The 19,820-nt window shown below is 56.0% G+C and overlaps 1 protein-coding gene across 2 annotated transcripts in view; it reads left to right on the plus strand.

Annotated features, from left to right (window-relative positions):
* Dlgap2 (DLG associated protein 2) overlaps nucleotides 1–19,820 on the plus strand; it is a 255,830-nt gene that overhangs the window by 209,332 nt on the left and 26,678 nt on the right. For both annotated transcript variants that reach the window (XM_047551363.1, XM_047551362.1), the window contains one exon: nucleotides 5,478–5,697. In XM_047551363.1, the coding sequence (XP_047407319.1) occupies nucleotides 5,478–5,697 (220 nt within the window). The remainder of the gene's footprint in view (nucleotides 1–5,477; nucleotides 5,698–19,820) is intronic.

The following is a 19,820-nucleotide window of genomic DNA, read 5'->3' on the forward strand; positions in this document are numbered from 1 at the left end:
AGTGATCCCTGGTAGCTCTGCACCTGGGAGGTGTGTGCTGGTGTTGGGATGCTGGTCCCTCAGTCTCTCCTGCATGTGGCCTCAGTGGTCCCTGGTAGCCCTGCACCTGGGAGAGTGTGTGCAGGTGTTGGGATGCTGGTCCCTCAGTCCCTCCTGCATGTGGCCTCATTGGTCCCTTGTAGTCCTGCACCTTGGAGAGTGTGTGCTGGTGTTGGTGTTGGGGTGCTGGTCCCTCAGCCTCTCCTGCATGTGGCCTCAGTGGTTCCTGGTAGCCCTGCACCTGGGAGAGTTTGTGCAGGTGTTGGGATGCTGGTCCCTCAGTCTCTCCTGCATGTGGCCTCAGTGGTCCCTGGAAGCCCTGCACCTGGGAGAGTGTGTGCAGGTGTTGGGATGCTGGTCCCTCAGTCTCTCCTGCATGTGGCCTCAGTGGTCCCTGGTAGCCCTGCACCTGGGAGAGTGTGTGCAGGTGTTGGGATGCTGGTCCCTCAGTCTCTCCTGCATGTGACCTCAGTGATCCCTGGTAGCTCTGCACCTGGGAGGTGTGTGCTGGTGTTGGGATGCTGGTCCCTCAGTCTCTCCTGCATGTGGCCTCAGTGGTCCCTGGTAGCCCTGCACCTGGGAGAGTGTGTGCAGGTGTTGGGATGCTGGTCCCTCAGTCCCTCCTGCATGTGGCCTCATTGGTCCCTTGTAGTCCTGCACCTTGGAGAGTGTGTGCTGGTGTTGGTGTTGGGGTGCTGGTCCCTCAGTCTCTCATGCATGTGGCCTCAGTGATCCCTGGTAGCCCTGCACCTGGGAGAGTGTGTGCAGGTGTTGGGATGCTGGTCCCTCAGTCTCTCCTGCATGTGGCCTCAGTGGTTCCTGGTAGCCCTGCACCTGGGAGAGTGTGTGCAGGTGTTGGGATGCTGGTCCCTCAGTCTCTCCTTCGTGTGGTCTCAGTGGTCCCTGGTAGCCCTGTACCTGGGAGAGTGTGTGCAGGTGTTGGGGTTGCCTCATAGCCCTGACCCTCGTTAGTGGGTGCAGGTGTTTTGAGTGGTCAGGCAATACCACATCATCATGCCAATGAGGACATTCAGGAGTGGTTTTGGCAAGTTTTCATGAAATTCTGAATTCTCGGTGCCTGGTCTGAGGAACGGGTTTGCTCGTGTACCCATGGAGTGCCTGCTGAGTGGGTGTACCTCAAAGCTGTGCTATTCCAGGACTGGAGTCGGGGACTGCCTGTGGGCAGGGTCCTGGCTGCACATGTGGCGCCTGGCTCTGGCCCCTCACCCTGCCTTTGTTGCCCAGGGGGCAGTGCATCAGAGGGTCTTGGGCCTGTGTGGACTGTTGCCTGCCCACACCCTCTCCTTGATGCATTGAACAAAACCCAAGCTTGGTTTTCATTCTCAGAATGATGTCCCCTTCCAGCTCAGAGAACAGGTAGAGTTTTCCTTTTGTCTTGGTCCCTCCCTGACTTGAGGTTTAGTGCTTGCAGCCTGCCATGCACAGTGCCACACCCTGTAATTCCAGCAGCTCGGGGACTGAGGCAGGAGGATGGCAAGTTCCAGACCAGCCTGGGCAACTTACCAGGACCCTGTGTCAGAGTAAAAAGTAAAAAGGAATTGGAGCATGAGTCTGTGGTAGAGCATCCCTGGGTTCAATCCCCAGGTGACAAGAAAAAAATTACTATTTTGCTCACTCTGTAAATAGGAATGATGCTCACAATTTTCCTCTCCCTTAAATTGACTTAGAAAGGCAGGCATTAAGATCCTCATCTCTCCCCCCATTTTGAGACATAATCATTGTGGAAGTGTATGGAAAGAAGCTGTGGTCTTGCCAAAGCAGCTTCTTAAAGACAAGGGACAAGGAGCCCCTGGCGTGACCCGACACTGGGCCAGGCAATACCTGTCCATTGCGGAGGCAGAGTGCACCAGCACCACCACCTCCTGCCCCACAGGACACCTGCCACACCCCTGAGCCTTCTGGCAACCCTGGGAAATGGGCAGGTGGGCCCTTGTGGGGTCATCTGGGAGGCATGGAGACCCTTCCCTCAGGAAGACTGGCTGGGCAGAGCCATGGAAGAGGTGGACCAGGCCACCCAGAGGGCGAGAGCACAGATCAGGAAGGAGTTGGCTCATTGTGCGCAGACTCGAATGATTCTGCCCTTCAATGGGGGGACAGTCCCAGATGCCCTGTCCCACCTGCTCACACGTGGTAGTTAACATGGCCCACTCCGGAGCCCAGTATGGTAGCATCAAGCACAGAACCCAGCCCTCAGGTGACACTGCAGGTGGCCCTAGATCACAGGAACCTTGAAACTCAGGTGTGTGAGAGAACAGAATGACCACCTGGATCTGCAGAGGTGATAAGAAAGACATTCTAATAGGGAGCAAGTCAAAGTGTGTCGGAAGAGGTGGCACCCTGTGGGCTCCATCACTGGCCCTCACCCTCCAGGGCCTCCCCTCCTAAGGCTGCAGCAGCCCAGGTGGTGTTTCAACATGGAGCACAGCTGGGTTTGGGACACAGCAGCCGCCTTGCTCCTAAGGGAAGAGAGAGGATGTGCTCCTGTTGGCTGGGACAGACAGATCTACTCAGGAGAGAGCCCAGGGACACTTGCAAGCTTGGCGATTGCTATTCCTATGGCTCTGTGTCCTTTGCAAGGGGACCCAGGAAAGAAGATACCCAAAGGAAGCTGCTGGGCACCAAGGGCGGAGCGGGGAGCAGAGGTCTACCTCGGGGGCTCTGGGATTGCCAGACACGGATATGAGTCTCCACTCTGCTCTGGGCCTCACTCCCTCACCGCTGGCTCCCTGCTCCAGGGGACCCAGGTGCACCCTAGGAAGATGTGCAGCAGGGATGGGTTGGACATGTGCATCTGCAATGGTCACACGATGTCCAGACCCTGCTGGGGCTTGAGGGTGACAGGAACTGACAGGTCCCCAGCAAGAAGTCTGTGGTCCAGGCAAATGTCCTGATTTCAAGCCAGGGCATTTGAGCGTTTCTGAACCCCCGCCTGCTGGGCGTCCCAGGTGGTCCTGATGGCATGTCACAGCTTGTCTGCCCTCAGCTGCGTCTCCCCTCCCTGGCCATCGGGCACAGCCAGCCTCCACCAGCCATGCTGCAGCCTGCTCCGCAGCACAGGCCCAAGACTGTCCTTCCCTGGTCAGGCCTCAGCCCACCTCTCGCCTCCATGCCCTCCCACCACCATGAGTCTGTTCTCCATGTTATTGAGCTCAGGATGACACCAGGGCAGGTCTAACAGGGAAGGAGGCAAAGAGCAGCATGACTTTTCTTCTTTAGAAACTGAATCTGATTCCTTGGCCCTGACAGTCCTGTGAACCATCAGGGGACATGAACTGACCTGGTGTTTGAAGCAGCATCTTTAACTTCCCTGCCAGCACAATCCAGGAGTCCAGGAGGCTGGGTGGCCAGGCAGGGAAGGACGAAGGGAAATGGTCCTGTTAGTCCTCAGCGTTGTACGTGTGTGTTGGGGGCCGAGATGGGGGAAGGGGAGCGAAGGGAAAGGCAGGAGTCCGGCCCAGAGCGCCGCAGGAGGCCGCGAGCCCTGCAGGGCTCACAGTGGGTGGGTGGCAGGCGCGTACCATGCAGAGTGCAGCCCAGAAGCACACTGTGCGTCCTCCAGGGCATGGGGTCGCCCGGAGAAGCTCCCTGCCCAGCGGAGGTCTGCAGTGTTGACGAAAGGCAGACAGACGTGGGGGCAGGCAGGTCACTGCAGAGAGCGGGCAGGGCGCTCGCACTGGAACCAAGGGAGAAGCGGGCAGTGGGGACTGCGTTACTGCTGAGCACTGGAGCACAAAGCCAGTTAGGGATTGGAGCCCGGAGTCCCTGTGGGAGGGGTGTGGCTGGGTCCTGAGGGCCATGCGAGGAACCTGCTCTCAGCTCAGACGCAGGGCAGCAGAAGCTGTGAGTGGCTCAACGAGGGTCCCAGGCGCTGCACTAAGACAGCGGGTGGTGGGCAGTTGGGGGATATGGCTTAGCAGAAGGGGCCAGAGCTAGAAGGGCACCTGATGCCCAGGGGCAGCCGGCTGGGTTTGGTCTGTCCACCTGGACTCTGAGCATGAGCCCCAGAACTCTGCACCACAGGCCCATGAGCAGAGGCAGGGGACACAAAGACAAGCAGGCGGTGGAGGAAGTGGCTGGCAAGCACCCAGGAAGGCTGTCCCTCTCCCTGAGCTCTGATGCTGTGACCCCCGGGGACTCAGCACCACTCACCAGTATCAGTGGCATGCACCCCAAGTGCACATGCGTAGTAGACAGGCGAGGGAGGGACCCAGAGTGTACGAGTGTGTGGAGGTGCGCAGGTCATCTATCGAAGTCCCGGTCCATCACACAGAGAGAGCCCCTGTGGAGGAGCTGACCTGTCCATGCTGAACGTGAGCCTCTTTCCCTGCCAAAGCACCCCCTGAGCCCCAGCCCCATTGCAGCTCCTCTTGCTGAAGAGTCCCCTGCTTCTCCCCCCTACCCCACAGTGCTCCTGGATTTCCACTTTCATCTCTAGATTTGGCCCAGAGACATGCACAAGCTTCACCATTGGGGCATCTAGGGAAAATCTCGTCCTCCCTAGCTGTCCCCGAAGCAGAGCCCTGGGCCTGAGCTGACAGTGCAGCCCATGTACACCCCGACTGAGACCCCGCCTCCCAGGGCCAGCACAGTGCCTCTCCAAGCACAGCTGGAAGATGTATGGTCCTAGGGTGACCCCTACCTGGGATGAGGAACACGGCATACCTGCTGGCATGCTCAAGGTTCAGGGTTTGACTCCCACCACCAGAGAGAGAGAGAGAGAGAGAGAGAGAGCGCAGTCTGCAGCATTATCACTTTATCTTTAAACCATCAAAGGAAGCCAACACGTAGCATCTCAAGCTAAGGGGGAAGCCTGGAAGTGCAGTCGAGGCGACCTGTTCGTGCAGACCCGGGAGGCCAAGTCTCGCTCACCTGCGCTGGCTCAGCCTGGTGAGGCGGGTGGAGGGGCTGTGCCCCTGGTGACGTGCTTCCATGACAACAAGAGCAACCTCTACCCTGGGAAAGCGCTAAGGCAGCGTGTTCTGAGGTGTGTGCAGGTTGCACAGCCCTGACCCAGAGCTGCCTGGGCAGAGTGGCGGGCGGCAAAGGGCAAGGGGCTGTTGGGAGATGAGGAGGGTGAGCATTTTGAAGGCCGGCTTTGTGCCAGTCGGCTGAGCCTTGCAGGTGCCAGCTCTCTGTCTTCTGAGGCCCACAGCCCACAGTCCAGCCATGCCTGTGTGTCCAGAGTCTCATCAGCCTCTGGAACTGGCTCTTCATCTTCATGTTTTGTAAGAAATAACCCAATAAATTGTTTCCCAAACTTAACAGATTTCCAATGCTGATTTCAAATTAGCTGTGCTGAAAATATAAGCCCGTAGGTGAAAGCCGTGGGATGGATTTTTGTCTTCCTGATTCTTGTGTAACATGGTTGTGATAACCCTGCTGGATTCAGGTATCAAGTGTGCCGTTGATTGTTCTAGATGAGCGAAGCAGAGATCAATGGGCAGTTCGAGTCAGTGTGTGAATCCGTCTTTAGTGAAGTTGAATCTCAGGCCATGGATGCCCTCGACCTGCCCGGATGTTTCCGAACGAGGAGTCACAGTTACCTTCGAGCCATCCAAGCCGGTTACTCCCAGGATGATGAATGTGTGCCCGGGACAACGCCCGCCAACATGACATCCACCATCAGGTCAACAGCAGGTAAAAGAACACCCTCTGACTCCCCAGCAGGAAACCTGTAGGTGTGCCCCAGCCTGTGTCCCAGGGGTGGCCCGTCAGCCGTCAGCACCACAGGTATCCTCTACAGGCATTTGGTACTTTTCCAAATTGCATGTTACAAAGTCACATTTGCAATAGCATTTTGGAGCATTTCTTTCATGGATAACCTTTTATTTCTTAGAATAAAATCTATAAATATGCAAGTTCTTTAAAATAATCAAGTATAAATTTTGTAAAGTTTTGTACAGGAGAAGAGTTTAAGTGCCGACATTTGGTAGGTGATTGTATTTTAAATATCAATTAATAGACTGCAGCGAGATTCAGCAGACATGCAATGACTCCAAGGCCCTGCACTGCAGTGTCCAGCTCAGTCTCTGCCACTGGGCAGCAGATCTATCAACATGATTCACCGCTGCAAAGCAGATCAATCATTAATGTAAGTTCCCTAATTGTCTTAGGGCACAAAGGACTCAATGTCACAATTTCCTTCAGTTCTGATGGAAAACCACATCCACCCCTTTGAAAATTTACCACCTAAAACTAAATATCACTGCCTAATGTTTCAGTGCACTATTATTTATGTAACGATGAATATGCGTGGCCTGGGAGGGCCATAAAGCAGCCAGCAATGAGAATCGGCTGCACTGCCTGTGAAGGCGGAGAAGAGAAGCACCAAAGCCCGGAGCCCGAGAGCGAGGCGTCCTGGGTGTGGCAGGGCTGGAACGCCACAGCCCCACCAGAGGGATCAGAAATACAGCTCCAAGCAGAGAGAACAAACGTCGTCACAATAAAGTGACAAAGAACGGGAGTGGGGGAGGAACATGGGCCAGGAAGGGTGAGTCACGACACCACGGCGGGCCAGCGGCGTCACTGCCAAGTGTGCGGGGGGCTGGGGACTGCGTGCTGCGGAAGCTCAGGCTGAGAGCTCAGGCCTCCTCGCACTTGGGGAGGGGTTTGCGGGGAGGCTGTGGATGAATGAACTGGGCCAACCTCACCCTAGCGTCACCCTGTAGGGCCTTGGGCTCCTGGACCTTTCCAACTCTGAGGTTTGAGAGAAGTACCAGCCATGAGCACTGTGAGCAGGCGAGCTGAATGGCTCTTCTTCAACGAAGCCGTGGCTCCTCCACGCTCTTCCCGTGAGGCCTCGCGTGTGGTAGCCGAGCAGAGGTTTTGTCATGCTCTGAAGGAACCAGGCTGTTTGTGTGCGGGGCTGCTGCTGCGGGGCAGGGTGCCGGTGGCGGGTGTCCTGTCTCACGCCACCTGAGCCCCACGGAGTGGCCAGCACCTCGTCTTCTACCCTTGTGTGAAAAAGAGATGCAAAAGCGGAGCACGTTAGAAACCTGGGAAAGCGGGCCTCGCCACCCGCCCTGGAAGCAGCGCTGTAAGAGGATGCTCGCACCCGTGTGGGTGGGCGTCTGGCCTGCGCGTGAACCGTGCAGCACCTCCGGGGCCCTCAGAAGTGCTCGGCACGGCACTCACCTAGGAGGAAATGGCTTCACTTCTGGGGGCCCGTCACTGTGGAGAGAAGGACATGAGACGGATTTCACAGACGTAGCAGAAGCACCAGTGCCAGCTCAGGCTGGAATTTTGATTTATGTGCCCTGTGCCTCGTCCTTACTATGCACATCACATATTCCAAAATTCCACAGACCAAGCACATTTTTAAAGTTCTTCCATCCAAATCTTGGCCTAGTCGTTGAGTCAAAACCCCCTCTTGTCAGTGTGGGGCGTGTTCACATGTGGGACAGCCCGTGGGCTAGATGAGCTCAGCAAAGAGCAGCTCCAGCAGAAGCCGAGGCCCGCGGAGCAGCCACCTCCGCCCCGAGGAAGACCCAGCCACAGCGCAGGAGCCCTGGTGCTGCTCCAGGCCGCCTGCAGAAGTTAGACGGCGTGCAGCACCGTTCAATGAATTACGAGAGACGCCCAAGGAACGAAAAGCCCCATCGGGACAAACAAAAGTATAGAGGAAGATGATCAAGATATTCAGAGTGTGAATGCCTAAATAATTGCAGTAATTGAACTTCAAATCTGATCCAGAGCTTCCTGCCAGGGAGGCAAGGGGATTTCAATAATTTCGTACTTATATACTTCTTACTTTTGTAAGTACTTACGCGAATACCGACACTTCATAGCTGTCCTTGGTTGGTGTGCGTGTGTGTGCAGAAACAGACTACCTTGGCAAATTGATTTTCTTTTATGATTCTAAAACTAGCTCTTGAAAGTAAATCCTAAAGGTTATTTTCAAAAGCATCCCAAAGTGATTGTTTTGAGGAATAGGATTCATTTAAGCACATTCCTTTATGCAGCTTCAAAAAATAACACTCGGCTTGATGGTTGGATCATCTCGCCTTGTAGCAGGCAAATGTGGTTTTAAGGCCCTGTGGCAGCTTAGACGTCAGGGTGTTCACAGGATGGAGTCGTGGGGATGTGAATGTGCACTGCGTGTCTTTCCAGTGCTGTTGCCTGCAGCTGCCCATCTGTTCCCAGCCTCAGAGGAGCGTGGCCTGGCCAGCAGGGCACTCGAGCTGGTAGGAGCACAGCATGTGCTGGGCACCCCAGCCCCTGCCCCTCGTGGGAAACGCCCAGCGTGTGCGCTAGTGTCCTCGCCTGGCAGATCCAAGAGTGTCTGGCCCTCATTTCACACTTGGTTTCTTTCTCATCTGTGAAATGATTTATCCGGTAGGTTTTCAGGTCTAAATTTACATTTCACCTGATTTTTCTTGGGAAGGAATATTATTGATGCTGTGCAGGAAAAATGGTATGAAATTAGGCCACAGAAACTTTTCTCTGGGCCTCAAACGGTCTCAGCATAAGTCACAACTGACTCTAGACAGTGCATGGCAGAGAGGAGCCATGGGAAGGAGGCGGGAGCCCATGGGATTCTGGGCTCCATGATGATTGTTTCCAAGATGGATTTTTGCTGACACAGGAGAGCGTTTCTCTATAGCGAGGTGCCTGAGTATGAAACGTAGGCATGTTCCGATGCTGTGGTTTTGTTTCTGTCTTTAAATGTTGCTTCTTTGTTGACCTTCTCAATTTGGAGAACACAGCTGCACTCAGCCCTCCCCCGGGTCTTCTGCACCTCACACAATGCCACGTTTCAGTGGTGAGTGGGTCTTCATGCAGGCAAGGAGGGCCAGTCCCTGGGGAGCTGAGCCCCCGCCTCTTTCAGCGACCCGCCGCAGCTTGGCCAGATTGCTCAGTAACTAATGTGCATGTTTATGTGCAAAGATAGTGGACATTTTTTGAAATTGGGATTTGGAAAAGGAGAGAATGCAAATTAAAAGCTGGATGTGGAAGTCAGATGGGCAGTTCATAAAATGTTCTGTTTACTGGACTAAAGATGATTCAAAGTCGTCAACTGGGCGCACCAGGGCACTGTTGGATGAACCGAGCCGTGGCCGTGGTGCCCACCCAGCGGCCCAGCATGGCAGGAGGGTGGCCCCCAGGGAGGCAGCTCACCTGCACCTGCTGGCTAGACCCCGGCCACGCGTCTCTGCACCCTGCTCCCCCAGGGGCTGGGCATCTGGTTTGCAGACTTCCTGAGCCCACCTGCCCTGGTCAGTCTGTGTCCCCTTCCTCCTCTCTGCTTGTGGCTGTCACGACAGGAGGAACTCAGATCTGCCTGCTTCACATGCTAAAATAGACAACTACCTGGGAAAATGCTTTGGGGTTGGGGATGAGCTCTTTCCTAGAAAAACAACTGAAAATATTGAAGTCATAAAATACGGAAACTAGAAGATTCCACACAACAGGCCATGTCTTCAGTGCTGCCCTCTGAGCCCCAGGGCGTGGCCAGTGTTCCGCAGAGCCAGGCATGGAGCGCTAGGCTTCCCCACAAGGCGGCGAAGAGCCGTGAGTATTAGAACAAGCAAGTGAACAGAGAACATGAACAAAAAGTCATGTGTGGACACTTTGTATCTCAAAATACAAAAAAAGTGAAATGAAATAAAGGAAAATCATCTCACAGATCAAATCAAAATCAAATTATGTCAGTGTCATAAGTACTTATTAACCTTGGCACACGTGGGTCCTGAGCTTTGACCTTGGAGCCTGGCAAAAGCCTGCAGCTGGGTATGAAAGCCCATCGCTGGGTGTTGTGGGGTGTGCACAGAAGGCTTGGGAGGCCCAGAGGGAAGCCCGAGATGCTGTGGTAGCATCCAGAATCTTCCAGGTACAAAATGGGTCTGAGCTTTTGGGACACAATGGGATGAACATGGCCAGAGGGGTGTGCAGCCTGATGTCATGGAAGACAGAGACATTCCAAGGACCAGAGCAGTGAGCCAGCCTCAGGGCGCCCTGGGGAGAGGCCAGGCGGGAACCAGAGCAGTGAGCCAGCCTCAAGGGCGTCCTGGGCAGAGGCCAGGCGGGAACCAGAGCAGTGAGCCAGCCTCAAGGGCGCCCCGGGGAGAGGCCAGGTGGGAACCAGAGCAGTGAGCCAGCCTCAAGGGCGCCCTGGGCAGAGGCTAGGCGGGAACCAGAGCAGTGAGCCAGCCTCAAGGGCGCCCCGGGGAGAGGCCAGGTGGGAAGGGTGCAGGAGCTCCCGGGAGCCTGGGGCTCTGCAGCTTCAAGTCTGCGCCATGCAGTTGGAGGGCACCAGAGGCTTGAGGCAGAAGAGGGCACCAGGTCTGTGTCGTGTCCTGCTGTGGGAAGCCCTGACCTCCAGCCCCTGGGAACAGGACTGCCCTTGGGGATGGGACTCCAGAGGGAGCTAAAATGAGGTCGCTAGGTCGCTAGGGATCCCGATCCAATAGGACGGGTGGCCTCACAGGAAGAGGCGATCAGGACACAGACACACAGAGGGACGCCCATGTGAGGACACGGGGAGGACTGAGCTGGGGAGAGGCCTCAGCCGGGGAGGAGCCAGCCTGTGATGCTGCCTCTGGGACTTCATCCCCTGGAGCCTTGGAAGCTGTGGTTCCCTCTGGGGCAAGACGAGGAGCACAGGGGCCCCAGAGACGGAGGACCACCGACCAGACTGCACAGATGAGTGGCCGAGGGCAGGACCAGGCCAGTGTGCTGGGGCTGGGGTCAGAAGGGCACTCAGAGGAGGCTCCCAGTGTCTGGCGTAGTGCAGAGCGGCCTGAGGAAGCTCTGGGCCTCGAGGTGGGACTGCAGGCAGGGAGATGGCCCCATAGGAAGCCAGCGCACCTGCCGAGGGTGCCCTATGGAGTCCAGGGGACAGCCACGGAGGACACCAGTCGGGGAGGAAGCCTGCCTTGAGGCGGCCTCGGGGTGCCACCCTCCTGGGCCCGAGGTGGGGGTGATGCCCTGAGACCAGCAGGGAGAGGCTCCCAGGATGAGATCCATGCCAGGCGTGTGAACAGGAGCAGAGGGAGGGAGCCAGACACCTGGCCGCCGTCTTCCAAGGCCAGCGCAGCCAGGGTAGTGTGGACCTGCGGGGCCCAAGGCGTCCCTGGTGGCAAGGAGCTGATGCTCAGGGGCGGATCTGGAGTCTAGGCCAAGGTACCCACAGAGGAGTCTGAGAACGAGACGAGAGGACTGAGCCTCTGGAGGAGCAAGTTCTGACCAGGAGAGGGCAACCGCCCGGGAGAGGGCAGGGCTGCAGCACGGAGCCTGTACACGCCCCTCTCTGCCGCTGCAGGGACCCAGCCCCTGTGCAGCTGGACAAGGCGCAGGTGACCTCTGGGACAGCTTCGGGACACTGAGCACCTTCACGATCCAGCTGAGGCAGCAGGGCTGACGCAGCCCACGACAGAGCGAGCGTGTCAGCTCGTGGTGGTGGCCACAGCGCCTGCCCCAGCAGTGGCTTCCAGCAACACACTGACCAAGCTGCAGGGGACAGGTCCAGAGTCGGACGTGGGTCTCCAGGGCTGTGGACAGACACCCCTTCCTGCAGTCGTGGGCAGGAATCCTACCTCTTCACCTCCTGCAGACGGCCTGATTCCACAGTCCTGGCCACATTCCTCCAGCCTCTACTTTCTGTGTCACCATCCTTCTCTGACCCTGGCTCTCCTGCATCCCTCAGATAAGGACCCTGGTGACACCACTGGGACCACCCAGTGACCCAGCACAATCTTCCACCTAAAGATCCTGATGGCAGTCAGGTAGACAATGTCCCTAGGCATGTGGAGTGGGTCAGTCCCAGGTGGAGTGGGTCAGTCCCAGGTGGAGTGGGTCAGTCCCAGGTGGAGTGGGTCAGTCCCAGGTGGAGTGGCTCAGTCCCAGGTGGAGTGGGTCAGTCCCAGGTGTAGTGACTCAATCCCATGTGGATTGACTCAGTCCCAGGTGGAGCAGCTCAGTCCCCCATGGAGTGGGTCAGTCCCAGGTGGAGTGGCTCAGTCCCCCATGGAGTGGGTCAGTCCCAGGTGGATTGGCTCAGTCCCAGGTGGAGTGGCTCAGTCCCCCATGGAGTGGGTCAGTCCCAGGTGGAGTGGCTCAGTCCCTATTAATTGGCTCAGTCCCAGGGAAGGTGCTCAGTCCCACATGCAGTGGTTCAGTCCCACATGGGACCATCAGAGGCTCTGGAACGCAGGAGGTGGACGTGTAGGGTGGAGTCTTTACTTTGTCTGCACAATGTACATCTGGTGTGTATGTTGTGGGCACTTTTAAGTGCATGATGATTCCCCTCTTGGCTGGCCAAGTGTGAACATTAAGACACTGAAACGTGGGGACCCATTTTCGTCTCAGCAAAGGAAGCTGAGACGAAATCCACGTCCACTCTAATGCTGTGGCATCAGACCCAGTCACAGCTGCCAGTCGCCCCGTGAGCCCCGCCATGAGGACAGGGGCGTCTCTCTGCCCTCCCTCCACCAGACCCTGCACCAAGCCCCATCTCCTGCCAGCACCATGCCAGAAACCCACACTGGGATTCAAAGAAACTGCTGCACTGGCTTCAGGTGGAATGACTCCAAAAGCAATCCCGTTGACACCAGGGGTCCTCAGGGGTCACCGGGGTCACTGTCAGCTTTTCTCAGAAGCCACCCATGATGGAAGTTTCCAGAAACCCCAAGGAGCCTCCAACATAACTTTGAACTGAAACGAAGATCGGCGAGGTCCGTCCCCAAGTCTCCAAGTTAGTGTCCTGGCTGCAGGGCTGCCTGTCAACCAGGGCTGTCACCAGGAAGGTATCCACGGGCACAGGGGCCAGGGTGAGGAGCCGGGAGAGGCCTGTGCTGTGGGGGTGAGGGCGAGGCTCAGGGACCGCGTCCCCACCTGGAGGGTGGGCTGTCAGAGTAGGGACACTCAGGGACGCTGGGCCGTCCCAGTGAGATCTGAGCTCCACCTGGAGTCCACAGGCCCCAAGGGAGTCCGAGTTCTCCGGGAGCCTGGGAAGCGGCACTAGAGGGAGTGCAGGGGCGCCCTCTCCTGGCCAGAGCGCCTCGCTTTCCACCACGCACGGGCCAGGCCACTCATGCCCCTGTCCCGGTGCTGCGGCCTGCAGCAGGGAGACCCTGACCGTGTCCCTGCGCACCAGCCTGGGGACCGCAGCTCGCATCCCACCAGGCCTGTCCTCCTCCCTTGGGGCTGCGGCCACAAGGTCCCGCAGGCAGGTGGATGACGAGAGCGGAGTGCGTTTCCCAGTCTGGGCCTGAGGTCTGAGGCCAGGCAGCGGCGGATTCAGCCGCCTCAGGGCCCTGCTTTCTGTTCTCAGGCGGCGCCTTCTGACTGTGTCTCACGTGGTGAACGGCGTCGGCTCCTTGGGGCCTCTCTGCGAGTCACTAATGCCACCAGGAGACTGCACCCCAAGGTGGCAGCACCCCAGAGCCCTCCCCGGGCTGAGGATTCCAGCCGTGCCCTTGGGGGAACCCGGACCCTCAGACCTCGCTCCCTCACTCGTTTTCCACGTTAACATGCGCGTCCATCTCACAACTGGTCTTCCAATCCTCTGAATTTCACTTTTTCCATTGAAGGTGCTGTTTTGAGGAGGACATTGCAGGCTGACCCAGAGTGCCCTGAGTCCTGCATTCTTGACCCAGGGCCCTAGAGGCCAGAACCAATCATCCGTGACTGAGGTGTGCCAGATAACGCTTGCGTTTACTTCCTTTAAGTCAGTTTAACCCCAGGTCTAAGTCCTGCGCCTTCCTGCCCAGTGTACTAGGAAGTTCAGGCTCCGTCATCCGGGACGTGCCCAAAGCCATGTCAATACCAGGAGCCCCAGGAAGCTCCTGGCCATAGTGCTATCCGACCAGCTGCCCTTGGATCTCCATGTCCCTGTGTGGGGCCCTTACAGGTGCTGGGTCTGCGAGGGGCAGGTGCTCCCGGCCCCCCATAGCTCCAACCTGCTGCCACTGCCCCCACAAGCTCCCTCCCTCCCTCTCCACCCAGCCAGCTATCTCCCTGCTGAGTTTAGTTCTCATCAAAGTCAAGGTGACCTCTGTGAAGATGGACCCCTGAGCCCACTTGAAGAGGGAGGTTTTGGGGAAAATACAGATAACACTCAGAGAACTAACAGGCTACAAGGTCAAGGGCAGGGGTCCCCCAGAACGGCAGTGACCGTCCACTGTCAGTACTCTGACGGCAGCAGCTGACACTAACTCCATGGAGGCCACTAGTTGAAAATCACAGTCTACGTGACCCTTCAAGGCCTCACTTTAATTCTCTGGAAAGGTACAAATTACTTAGGAAGATAAAGTGAATTTGAGCACACTGTCTTTCTCTAATCCTCAAATGTCGGAAAGCTAAACATACGTCTTAAAAATATTTTTTTAAGTCAGGAAAATTCCATTGCTAATTTCCTTTGCCCCTCAGAGCTCCAGAGCTGCTCAGACCCAGTGCTGAGTGAGCGCAGGCTATTTATAATTGATTTTCAGTAGGGGTACTGGGCCAAGACAGAGTCTGTGGAGCCAATTTAATGTTCCCAAGATTGACACCAGAGATTGAATGGGACTGATTGCTCTGAAATTAGTCTTTCAACCCCTTTCAAACACCAGAAGTGCGGGATGCTGAACACGTACATAGTGAACGTGGCTTATGGCTTTAGGGACTTGGTTGTGAATTCACATCATTGTTGGTCTTTTCATATGATGCAGGTTGTGTAAGACATGGCAAGAAAATAGTTACCCAGAAAAGAAACAAGCCTGTGTGTTAAGCCTTCCTACTTAAACTGTTTAATTGCATTGGATTTAATTCATTAAGTCGTTAAGGTGTGGGACCATGCTGTGTGATTGAGACAAGTATGGGACAGCTTTGGAAATCTGAATGGACCCATCCTGGGAAGTCTTTATACCTGTTTATCTATATATTTATTTTGGAGATCCAGGAGGAATAAAATGCTTGATCATATCAAATGTTACCATGAGTCTAGTTAAGACAGAGGAAGCAAAGTTCCCCCAGGCAAGGCCACCACACCGTCACCTGCAGATCCCTGGATACCTGGGGACAGTCACACACTGTGAATTGGGGCCCTGTATTTTCCTAGTTCTTCAAATTGTGAATATGTGCCTAAGGAAAACTGACATTTTCTTCTTCAATCTATTGATTGGTGGCAGATCATTACTTCTCTACCATTTTGATCAACCACATAGTCAATGGAATCAAATTCACAAACATTGGGCTGGGGAGATGGCTCAGCTAGTAGAGTGCTTGTCTTGCAAGCACAAGGCCCTGGGTTCAATCCCCAGTACCACAAAAAAAAAAAAAAAAAAAAAAATTCACAAACATTTACCTAGTGCCTAATGTCTGGGAGATACTAAAGCAATGCTTTATAAAACAAAAGGAAGCAGAATTTGCTAGTTGATATTTAATTCTTGCTTCTAATTTCTTGGATTGTTACAAACTATCCTATGATTCATAGAAATAGTCACACTGCCTTTCTCTTCTTCCACTTACGGTAAGATTCCTGCCTGCTTGGAGCTCTGGGCCCTTTTGAGCCCCGTGCTCCTGCTCAGCACTTGATGAGGATTTTGCAGCTCCCCTGTCAGACAGGCCGGGTCCATCCTGAGGGACTGACGTGCCCAGTACCCAGCACACCCAGGCGGTGCCAGCCAAGCTGCTTCCCATGGCAGAGGCAGCAGCCACAGCTCCCCATGGCTGGGACTGGCACTGCTCTATTTCTCTGGGACGTGGCCTGCCAGGGCAGTGCCCACTCTGCCTGGGCTGCTGTCCAGCCCCAGCAGTGTGAACACCTCACTCTGTCCTCTTCACAACATCTCCATGGAACCCGCCACGGGAAATCAGCCACCAACATGTTAAACGAGGTCTGGTTCGCAAGGCAGCTCCTGGCACAGAAAAGGCTGTTTTCATCCCCGTCCAGAGTGGCGCTCATCAGAAGTAAACTGGTAAGTCAGAAAAGAGAGAGATCTGGGTGACGGAGACTGTCTCCCGCGCGACCCGGCAAGGCCGGCGACGGGCCAGGCCTGGGACAGCAGGACTGTTCGACGAGCCCCGGAAGCATCCAGCGGGACCCACAGCCAGCCACTCAGTGTGACAGGCCAGGTGGCCCTGGGGCCTCTCCTGATCGCGCCTCCTCCTGCAGGCAGTGGACCTCTTCTCCAGTGACGCCACGGGCCGGGTGCAACTGAACGTGGAGTCAGAACTAGAGCAGCTGCAGACCAGGTCCACACTCCCTGTGCCCCGAGCTTCCGCAGGCTGGCTGGACTCTGAGTCCCACGCATCCCTGGTCTGCCGATGGGCAGGTCCGCACCTGAGGCCGCGGGCCGTCAACCCAGGGGAACCTGCGCGCCAGGGAGCAGGACCCCTCTCGCTGCCGCGGCCGCGGGGTCTGGGATCGTGTCGCAGAGAAGATGGTCCAGAAGCTCTGGCGGGCCTCCGGAGAGCCACGTGCAGAGCAGGCGTGGAGAAGGGTCGTCTGGTCCACCCGCCTCCCTGGACTCCCACACCGGGCACTGTCACCAGCTGGCCTCGTGGGTGATTCCTGAGTGTGGAGGCCAGGTGAAGAGTCAGGGAAGAGCTGCCCCTGTGTCAGTGACGCCAGCCTGGAGCAGGCTCCGTGCCCACGGGGACTTGCAAGCCAGCGGTCCCCTCCTTGGGGGACTGAGGTGGGACCTCGCTGCAGATCGTCACAGGATGCGCACCAGGGGACTTAGGTGGGACCTCGCTGCTGATCGTCACAGGACGCACCACTCAACTCTGGCTCCCAAGGTGGGGACAGACTCTTCATGTAAGAAGGACGTGTGGGGTGGAGGGCATGATGGGAGCCAGTTGGCCAGCGGCTCGCTGGATGCTTCTAGGCAGCACCGCAGATTACTGCTTTGGTCCATCACACTCTGCCCTGCATCCTGGTCCCCAGGCTGCTGGATGAGTCACTGCGATTTCCATGCCACCCTCTTCTGTCCAGGTGCCCTTCACTGTGGCCAGCAAGGGACACAGTTTTCTGGAGACCACAGGGCCCTGTAGTGACCCTTTTCTGCTCTGTCAGAACCGCTGTTTCCAGGGTGCTATTATGAATGGGATTTGAAACATGTCTGCTTCGCTTACTGGGGCACAGCAGGGGGCAACAGAAATCACCAGTGGTGTGGCTACCTCAGGCTGGCACCTTATCTGTGGTTGGCACTGGACAGGAGGTGTGGCGTGGGAGCTGCCGCCCGCTCCCCTTCACACAGGGCTGGGCCCTGAGGTTGGAGTAGAGCCCCTCTGCCGCCCACACGACCCTTCCTCCAGGGGCTGCAGGCTTCCGGCTGAGGGATGGCCCCTGCCTGGCCAGCTCACGTGGACGGTGCTTGCTTCCTCCCACAGGCTCTGGAAGCTGGCAGAGAGGAGCCTGCTCCAGGCCCTGCGTGTTGGCAGGGCTGACATCGGCGGTCTGCCTGGCCGGCTCACGCAGGCAGGGGCAGAAGGCAGTCCCACATGCTCGGCCTGCGATGCAGGGGCGACGGCTGGGCTCTCTCTCCATCCTGGTGCCCTCGAGGTCATGGCCGTGCAGCCCACACTGTGGGCCTGGCCTTCCACCTGACTGCCTAACCCCACGGGGAAAATGGCCAGCACTCAGCATGAGTCACCTGCACTCTGAAGCCTCGGTGGGTGGGAAGCCTCTGCTGCTTTCACCCTTGCAAGAACCATCGCTCTATGTCCTGTGAATTCCTACTGATGGCATTTTCTTTTCCTTAAATGAAGAGACATCGGTGGCTCTAGAGATCTTAGCCTGGTTTGCCAAATGCTCCTGTGAAGTCAGCCCCTGTCCTCAAGCAAAGGACCTGTGGAACCACTCCTTCAGGGCACAGAGGGAAAAACTGCAGCTCAACTTTAGGGCAGAGAAACTGCAGCTCAACTTTAGGGCAGAGAAACTGCAGCTCAACTTTAGGGCAGAGGTCACTCACAGCTGCTGTCCCAAGCAAACCTGAGCATGCACACACACACACACACATGCACACACATGCACACACACACATGCACACGCACACGTGCGCGTGTACACACAAACAGGTGCCCAGAGATGGGCCGCTGCCTCCACCGTGCAACGCACTGCCCCTCTCAGGTCAGGAGAGTCTACGCCGCCCATCAACACCCGGGTGTCACAGCTGCTGACCCCTCGATTCCCATGGAGATTATTCTCTTCAAAGTGTCCTCATCCAAGCGTGCAGCTCCGCATTCTCCAGGACTAGGACGTGGCATGCAGTGTGCCCCCAGAAGGAGCCCCGGGAGGAGCCGCAGTGCCCTGTGTGTGCGTAGGTCTTTGCATGGCCACAGGACCCCATGATGACGTCCTGCTGTGCTGTCTCTGGCAACCCTCAAATGCTCCGAGCCCGGAGCTTGCAAACTCACGATAGAGGTTGGTTCATTCCCAGTTTTTCTTCAGAAAAACAAGTTCTTACTATGTTATGTGATTTTTTAATATCTGAAATGAAAACAGGAGTGTCTCAAAGGATCAGACGCTGTCATCACTGTTTCCCATCTGGAGATGCTAAGTGCCGGTTAGCCTGTAATTCCTTACCAATCAGCACACGCCCACAGATACAGTGGCGCAGGCCGCTCGTGTGGCCACGTCATTGTTTGTGACTTTAGGGAACAATACGTCTATGCAGTATGTCCTGTTTGATTCACACTTACATTTTGCGACTAACATTAATTAACGTGTCAAAGCATCTTTAATCTCTTTCATTGAGTCTTTTGCCTTCATAGTTCAGTTTCTCCAGACTCATTCTCTCATTAGACATTCACTACTTGATTACTGTGGTTCCTTTCATGCTACCTCCTTGAAGTTCACATCAAGAGGGTGCAATGAACCAAAGTGTGTCTCACACTCAGAATAGCAATGCCTGCCACTCTGAGTGCATTCTGTCTTGATCATGTATTTGTGCTTTAAACCACAGAATGCTGATTTTTAAATCTCCTTGTTGACTTGCAAATGGTTTTCAAGGCTAGGATACAGAAACAGTGTTCAGGTCAGTCTCCAGGTGAGACTGACCAGCGCACACCAGGAGCCATGGCACTCCACGCTTGACTCACTCGAGGTCACGTGAAAGCCTGCACTGAGGAGCCATGTGTTATGTTTTGTTCCAGGTAGCTCCTTCCCCATACCAGGCATTGCTCCCCAGTCTCTCTCAACGCATTTGCTAACCCGACCCTTGGAAGACCCTACCGCCACTTCTGCTTGCCTTATGTCATGCAGAAAGCAAGCAGGTGGATCTGAGTGGGTGTTGCCTTTTCACAGCTAAAAATGCTGTCAATCAGGACTGTCCAACATAACCCTGCCAAGCAGGAACCACCTGGGCAGCAAAATGCAACAGGCTTGGCAGAGGAACTCAGCGTCCGTTGTATCATAGAAGTTCAGCTACTTTAGACAGTTGGCTCGCTCGGATGCTGTTGGACAGAGCCATCTAGAACGTAGCCTTTCTGGAGGCAAATGTGCACCTCTGAGGTGTCTCCCACTTCTCCCTCTCCTCTGCAGACCCTGCTGGCTGCTACAGCTCCTCCTCATATCCAGGGGCTCCGGGGCTCGGAGCAGGTTATTCAGAACGTTCCCAAACTGTGACTCAAGCTGGACAGGTCCTGGAGCATCCCCATGGGCTTCCCCACTCCTCCTCCTGCCTCACCTGCTCAGCTGCAGACAGAGGCTCATCCACCTGCATAGCTTCCTTTCAGTGTCGATGCCCCTATTTTCATGAAACTTTGCAGGAACCTTTCCAGCTGCATCTCGTGCAGGGCTGCTTCCACCTTCAGCACGTAATTACCTTCTCCTGGAT

Source organism: Sciurus carolinensis, chromosome 4 (genome assembly GCF_902686445.1).
Source record: "Sciurus carolinensis chromosome 4, mSciCar1.2, whole genome shotgun sequence".
Lineage (NCBI taxonomy): Eukaryota > Metazoa > Chordata > Mammalia > Rodentia > Sciuridae > Sciurus > Sciurus carolinensis.